Consider the following 7350-nt stretch of genomic DNA (forward strand, 5'->3'; position numbering starts at 1 on the left):
TCTAGAAGGCCAGTTACCAGAGCTAACTCATCTTGCTTATCAGCTGAATAAAGCAGTAAAATTCATGGTTTGAAACCCAGCCTCTCAAGAGATGTATTCTTGGAGCCTCAGTTTTCCCAAAACTATAAAACGGGGACAGTAATAATGGCCAACTTATTTTGAAGGTGAAGAGTTAACACACGTCAAGTGCTTAGCACTGTGCCGGGCCCACACACCGTCCATGCTCGGTAAAATGTGGGGTCATTACCTGACCCCTGCCTTAGGCCAGAGACAAAGCACACAGACTTGACATTTCCAAGGACTGGTTTTAATTTCCAGAAAATTGATGTGGGCTCTTCCCACATCATGGAAAAAAAAAAAAGTATCCCCGGGTACGACGCCCTGGGGATTCAGTCCAGCACAGGACCTGGTCCAAATCACATTCCAGCCACCAGGCCCTGTCATCCCATCCCAGGGACCAATCCCAGACTCCCCTCATTAGCCTGAGACCCGAGGACAGAGCTAAAATTGCTCAGGACTGGAGTCTCTCTCCAAAGCCCCCTCTTTCTGTTCCAGGGAAGGCAGCTGTGTCTTTCCAAGGAGAGTTGGTCCAGTCCCCAGGCTCGGTTTGGACACCAGACCACCATCCTAGCTTGGGGCGGGGGGGAAGGGAGTGTCAGCGCCCGGGACCCGGGGGCCGCTCCAGTGCCTGTGTGCCCACCAACACGTCCAGGAGGTAGTCCAGCTCGGCCTCATCCAGCTCCAGAGTTTCCTCCTTACCGGGCCCAGCCTCAGGGCCAGGTTTGACGCCCTCAGAGGCTGGTGCCCAAAGTTCACTGTCATACATAGAGGTGTCGATGTCCTCAAACAGGCCCTCAAGCTCATCGTCCAGCAGACAGCCAGTGGCTGGGCCCAGCAGGTCCAAGGCACCCAAACTGGGTGGGGCCCCGCTGGTGGGACGGCCTGGCGGCCCCTCATCCACCAAGGGCTGGGGGGCCTGGCTCAGGCCCTCGATGTGGCTGAGGTCCTCCAGAAGGCTGGCCATGGAGGCCGAGAGGGCGGCGTCTGAGCTGGCCAGCAGGCTGTCAGCTGCTGCGCCAGGGGCCGGAGGCGGGCTGGGCACGGGGGACAGGGGGGCTTCGGGCGCCATGGACGCCTGGATGCGCCGCAAGGTGTTCACCACCAGGACCAGGTGCCGCAGGTCCGGCTCACTCTGCCGCAGGCTGTGGTGGAGCTTGAGCACGGAAAGGTCAAAGAGAGAACTGGAGGCCACGGCTGGGGGTGCCTGTGCCACTGCTGGGGGCCTGGGACCCAGCCACCAGGCATCGACTGCCAAGGTTTCCTTCTCCAGCTCGTCCTCCCGCTTGCGCTTTAGGCCTTTGCTCAGCATCATCTGTGGGAAGGAGGGGGGAGGGGAGGAGTTATTCACTTCTAGAAAGTCCATGGTAAGTTCAAACCCTGGCTCTGATAACTGGTGTGATCTTGGGCAGGTCATTTAACGTCTTGAGCCTATGCTTCCTTAGGGAAACTTTAAGATATGGATGATAATAGCATCTACTTCTCAGAGTTGTTTTCTGGGGTAAATGAGATAATATACAAAAAGCACTTGCAACAGTGTCTAGTACATTGTAACTAATTTTTTAGGTTTATTTCTTTTGAGAGAGGGGGAGGGGGAGGGAATCCCAACAGGCTTTGTGGTATCAGGATATCAGTGCAGAGCTTGACTTGGGGCTCGATCTTACCACCAGGAGATCATGACCTGAGCCAAAGTCAAGAGTCAGATACTTAACTGACTGAGCCACCCAGGCGCCCCTACACTGTAACTATTCTTAGTAACAAGTACTCATAATAGCTACTATTATGTACTTCTTCAGTGAACCATGTGAAATGCCCAATATTCAACCTTTTTTTAACCCATGAAAGCAGCTGTTTCACATAGTTGCACCTAACATTTATTGGGCGTCTACAAATCAAATACATAAATAGAGGAAATATACAGATGGTGCTAGGAAGACACTAAAAGATTCTGGGTAGTGGTCAGGGCAGGCTCCTCTGAGTAAGTGACATTTGAGCGGGGCCCTTAAGCAGGAGAAAGAGACAGCCACGGAAGAACCAGAGGGGAGAGCATTCAGGGAAGAGAGAACAACAACAAAAGCAAAGAAAGACCTGGAGGTTGGATGAGCTTGAAGTGAAAAAACACCAGTGTGGTCAGCGCAGAGGGACATGGGAGGGAACGGGGTTTGGAGAGGGAGCAGAAGCAAGAAGTTTGGATTTTACTTTGAGCAAGGAAGAGAGTGGTGCTGTGGGCAGATTAGGTTTCCAGAAGGTTCCCCCTCGGCTGCTTCGAGTAAGATGAGGGGAATGAGTGGAGACGGGGAAGAGCAGGGTCCTGAGCTCCATTTGGAGGCTACTGCAAGCGGGTGATGATGGTAGTTTGGAGTAGAAAGTGGTTGGTAGTGGATGTGGAGGAAGTTGATCGATTCAGGATTTATTTGGGAGGCAGAGTAGACAGAGTGTGCCGGGAAATCTTGCCGGGCACAGGGGTCACTGAGAGAACTTCGGAGGACCCACACTTTACCCGGAGTAGGGGCCCCTGGAGTTCTGGACCCCAGGCCCAACTTGTCTTTTTCCGCCTGGAAGCTTGCAAGGTCCAGTCCCTGGGTAGTTGCCCAAGAGGACCTTAAGAGTGACCCCCCCCCCTTACTCAAAACGGTCCTCGCCTCTTTCCTCGCAGACCCGGGAGTCCAGAACCGCAGGAATTCTGCCCCCACCCGACTCCGCCCTCTGGTCCCGGCGCCCCCTAGCGGCGCCAGGCCGACTTTCCCCGGGGATTCCGGCCCCTCAGACCCCGGGATCCTCGACACTGCCCCACGTCCCGGCTGTCGTTCCAGCCTGCTGCCCAGGACGATGCGAACTGGGTTCTCCGGAGGACTGTTCTGCCTTCTCTGACTGCTCTCGCTTCCGGCAGGCAGTGGAGGCGGCTCCTCCCGAAGCGGCGGCGGCGGGGGCGGGTGAGTCACGCAGCCGGAGCCAGAGAGCCGGCGCCTCCGCCCCCTTCCCGGGCTGCGACGTGATTCACCCAACCCGGCCTGGCGACACTTAGAGGCCCGAGCATCTCGATCCCGGGCAGCCCCGGCGCGCACCGGCAGGACCCGGGAATCGAACCTGCCGAACGACCCCGCTAAGGGTTTCCCTTCTCTCCTCAGGCCCCTTCACCTCATTTACATACCTGGCTCACCCACTGCCAATCAGAAGGAAGAGGGATCAACGCGCAGCCAATCAGGAAGCGGCAACGGCAGCATCGCTCGCTCGCTCTCCTTCAGCAACCGGCGCCTGAGTCGTGAGACGCAGTTCTGACTCCGGCGCACGACTCCAGGCTCCTGACTCTCCTTAACTACCGCCCACTCCCGCGGCGGCCCCGCCCTCAACCCAGCGATTGGGCCTGGACAGTCGTGGGCGGAGCCTATAGAGAGAAGGGTCGAAGGGAGGGGAGGTTGTCTTCAGGGCGCATGCCCGGCTACTTTCTGTGTGCCGGGACTTGGCCAGGTGGGGTGGCTGTTTTCCCTGCGGGACAATGGCGGGGAGGGATTTTTAACTTCTCAAAGTGGAGGCCCCTCACACCTGCTCATGCACTTGCCAAACCCAGCGATTGAGCGTCTTACACACCCGACTGTAACTGGGGTCTGTACTCTAAGCCAGATAGGCATGGGTTCAAATTCCAACTACTCACTAGATGCGTGACCTTGGAAGAAAGCTTAATCTCTCTGAGCCACACAAAGTCTGTTAATGGGCATTTTCTTGCCTACCTCTTGGCACCTAGGAAAATTAAAGTAAGGTTGTATCTGTAAGAGCACTATAGCACACTCAGCAAATGCTGGGCAGTAGGAATCGACGGTGGTGACAGGCGGGGGGAGGGGACCGGGGCAGGAATGGATGCCTCTGAAGTCACATATCCTGGGCTCCATGCCCTAAGTAGCTTTGTGACTTTGGGCGAGTGTTTGAATCGCATCGGGTCTCAGTTTCCTCACCCTAAAAAAGTTTTTTTTTTAATTTTTTTCCTTTGTTTTTGAGAGTGCGACGGAGCTTAAAGGGGGGAGGGGCAGAGAGAGGGAGACACTGAATCCGAAGCTGTCAGCACAGAACCCAGCCCAGGGCTCGAAACCACGAACTGCAAGATCATGACCTGAGCTGAAGTCAAAAACTTAACCAACTGAGCCACCCAGATGCCCCATAGTTTCCTCATCTTTAAAATGAGATTATTTTGAGGATTAAAAATATAATAATCATATAGGGGCACCCGGCTGTCTCAGTTGGAAGAACATGCAACTCTTGAACTTGAGATTGTGAGTTCAAACCCCACATTGGGTGTAGAGATTATTTTAAAATAAAACCTTTGAAAAGGGGGGGGCGGGGCAGCGCCTAGCTGTCTCAGTCAGTAGAACACGGGACTCTCCATGTCAGGGTCATGAGTTCAAGCCCTTAATAGGGCTTGGAGCCTACTTAAAAATAAATAAAGACATTAATTCATTCATTAATAATATTTTTTTAAAAAGAGTAATCGCACAAAATGCTCAGAATGGCGCACAACGTGTCTTTTGTTTGTAGCATTGGCTTTAGGGATAGCACAGGCACTTACTTCAAGGGTGGATGCATGGGGTGGGGCATAGGTAGATAAGACTTGAACACTTGTCTGATAAACTGACAATGGGACTTAGCTTCTCAGAGTAGCATATTTGCTAAGTCTTCTAGAGTTCTGGGAAGAATTGTTAGTTGTAAATAAAGCTCGTGGCCAAAGTAAGTTTTAAAAAATGCTAACTCGACTAGTTGATTCGGGCATCCATTATCCATGGATGCTCAAATCTTAGGGTGAAAGTTTAACAGGATCTTTGCAGTCTCCAACACATCCGTCCACAGGTTACTTGCTAACTGGAAGGGGAAAATAGCCTTTTATGATGTGGAAATGTGGTGCTCCCGCCTTAACCATGTAATGGAACTCTGCACCACTGAGAGGGACACCCCAACACCGATATGTACGCAGCACTCCCTGTGGAGTCTCTCTCATTATTTCCCCCCTGTTAAATTTTACAAACTGAATCTCACGCAGCCTCTAGACCTAACCTGCAGAGAGGAACAAATTAAACATGAACACAAACAGACAAATACAGAATGTGGGACATTTACAGCACAACTGGGCTGTTCCAACAAAAAGTCAACTTCAATTTTGAGAAAACAGAAAAAGGGTTTGGTGGGGTTGGTGTGGAGGATTTTCCAGAATGAACACTACCGTATCATTTCTTTATTACAACCAAATTAGCATGAGAACCTTCATTGAATCCTGATGGGGGGTGGTGTTGGAGAAACAGCTACGAAAGATATTCATGGGGAAATCTGAAAAAAGACTGGATATTAGATGATTTACAGAATTCTTAATTTTTTTAAGTGTTTATTTATTTTGAGAGAGAGCGCAGGGGAGGAGCAGAGAGGGAATCCCAATAAGGCTCCTGGCTGTCAGCAAAGAACCTGTTGTCATGGGGCTCATTCTCACGAACCATGAGATTGTGACCTGAGCCACAATCAAGTCAGACACTCAACCGACTGAACAACCCAGGCGCCCCTGGAATTCTTGATTCTATTAGATGTGAAATGTTGTGCTTTGTAAATGAGTGTCCTTAATCTTTTTTTTTAATTATTTATTAACATTTATCTTTGAGAGACAGAGAGAGACAGAGCACGAGCAGGGGAGGGATAGAGAGAGAAGGAGACAGAATCCAGAACAAGCTCCAGGCTCTGAGCTGTCAGCATAGAGTCTGACAGGGGGCTCAAACCCACGAACCATGAGATCATGACCTGAGCTGTAGTTGGACACCTAACTGACTGAGCAACTCAGGCGCCCCAAGTGTCCTTAATCTTAAGAAATGCCAAGGTGCCTGGGTGGCTCAGTCGATTAAGCATCAGAATCTTAATCTCAGGTCAGGTCATGATCTCATGGTTTGTGAGTTCAAGCCCCCACTGGGGCTCTGTGCTGACAGCTCAGAGCCTGGAACCTGCTTCAGATTCTGTAACTCCCTCTCTCTCTGCCCCTCCCCTGATCGTGATCTGTCTCTCAAAAAGAAATTTTAAAAAAACCATTAAAAAAACTCCACCTCCTTGTCTTATTAAAAAAAAAAACAAACAAGAAAAAAGAAATTCCTGCTGAGGCATTAGAGGCAGAATGTTAAGATGTCTACAATTTACTTTCCAATGGTTCAGTTAGAGAAAAAATATACATATGCATACATACATTTGTAGATAAAGGAAACAAACTATTAACAATTAAATCTAGATAGGAGGTTATACAGCCACTGAGAATACATTTTTCCCCATTTTTTCTATAGGTTTAACATTTTTCATAATAAAAGGGGGGTAGAATGCTAATTAAAACCAGGCCCCTGCTAGGCAAATTCACATAATTTCTCCCATAACCCATCTTTATGGCCTGGGGAAAAGGAGGCTCGGAGTCTCCAGAGAAAAGAAATATGAAAACAAAAAAACATTCATTGATTTGCAAACGTTCATGGATTAAACACCTTCCATGTGCCAGGCACTATTGATGATAGGACACTGATATGGCAGTAAAATTAGAGACAAAAATCCCTGCTGTGAAGAGGTGGAGGATACACTTACTATACTAAATAAATTATTTAGGATCTTAGAAGGTGAAGTGAAAAGGAAAATTATAAAACAGCAGGGGGAGAGTAGTGAAAGGGTGCGCGGTGTAGATAGGATGCTGGTTGGTGCTGGAAGTTCCTTGAAGAGGTGACATTGAGAAGACCCAATGAGGTGGGTATTCAGGCTCTGGAAGAGTGTTCAGCCCAGAGGGAAGGGCCGGTGCAAAGGCCCTGAGGAGGGAGTGTGCCAAGCAGCCAAGGCCAGGGTAGCTGGACCGTCCGTTGCCTAGGACGTCGGAGAAGCTTTCAGGCGGTTTAGAGCCCCCTGTGGAACCCTGTATTTTATTCTGACTGGGATGAGACCCTGGGAGATAAATACACGAGGAAGATAACTTCCGGCTCTGTTCTGTGCCTTCAAGAAAACAAAACAGGACGGTGTATTAGGGAGGCCTGTAGCGGGGTGCTCCAGGAGTGCCTCCCTGAGGAGGTGACACTGGGGCTGAGACCAGAAAGAGCAGAAGGAGCCAGGAATTCAAAGGGCTGGGGGAAGGGAGAAGGAGAGAGGTCAGGCCTCGGAAAACGAAACCAGCAGCCAGCCACCCGGCCCCGCAGGCCTGGGGAGGAGGCTCCGCCCGCGGCGGAAGGAGGGGGGAGGGGAGGGGCGCCCCGCCCCCAGCCGGCCGCCCCACCCCGCCCCGCCCCGCCCCACCCGGCCTCTGGGGAA

The 7350-nt window shown here is 51.1% G+C and overlaps 1 protein-coding gene across 1 annotated transcript; it reads right to left on the minus strand.

Annotated features, from left to right (window-relative positions):
* Window positions 1-285: 285 nt before the first annotated feature.
* SERTAD1 (SERTA domain containing 1) lies at window positions 286-3361 on the minus strand. Its single transcript, XM_029925097.1, has 2 exons — window positions 3209-3361; window positions 286-1372 (listed from the first exon to the last, which is right to left on the minus strand). The coding sequence occupies exon 2, from the start codon at window positions 1370-1372 to the stop codon at window positions 656-658; it is 717 nt and encodes a 238-aa protein (XP_029780957.1). The 5' UTR covers window positions 3209-3361; the 3' UTR covers window positions 286-655.
* Window positions 3362-7350: the final 3989 nt, after the last annotated feature.

This window comes from Suricata suricatta, chromosome 16 (genome assembly GCF_006229205.1).
Source record: "Suricata suricatta isolate VVHF042 chromosome 16, meerkat_22Aug2017_6uvM2_HiC, whole genome shotgun sequence".
Classification (NCBI taxonomy): Eukaryota; Metazoa; Chordata; class Mammalia; order Carnivora; family Herpestidae; genus Suricata; species Suricata suricatta.

Coding starts and splice junctions, on each gene's coding strand:
- SERTAD1 (XM_029925097.1), bottom strand. CDS start 1,372: ATGATGCTGAGCAAAGGCCTAAAGCGCAAGCGGGAGGACGAGCTGGAG.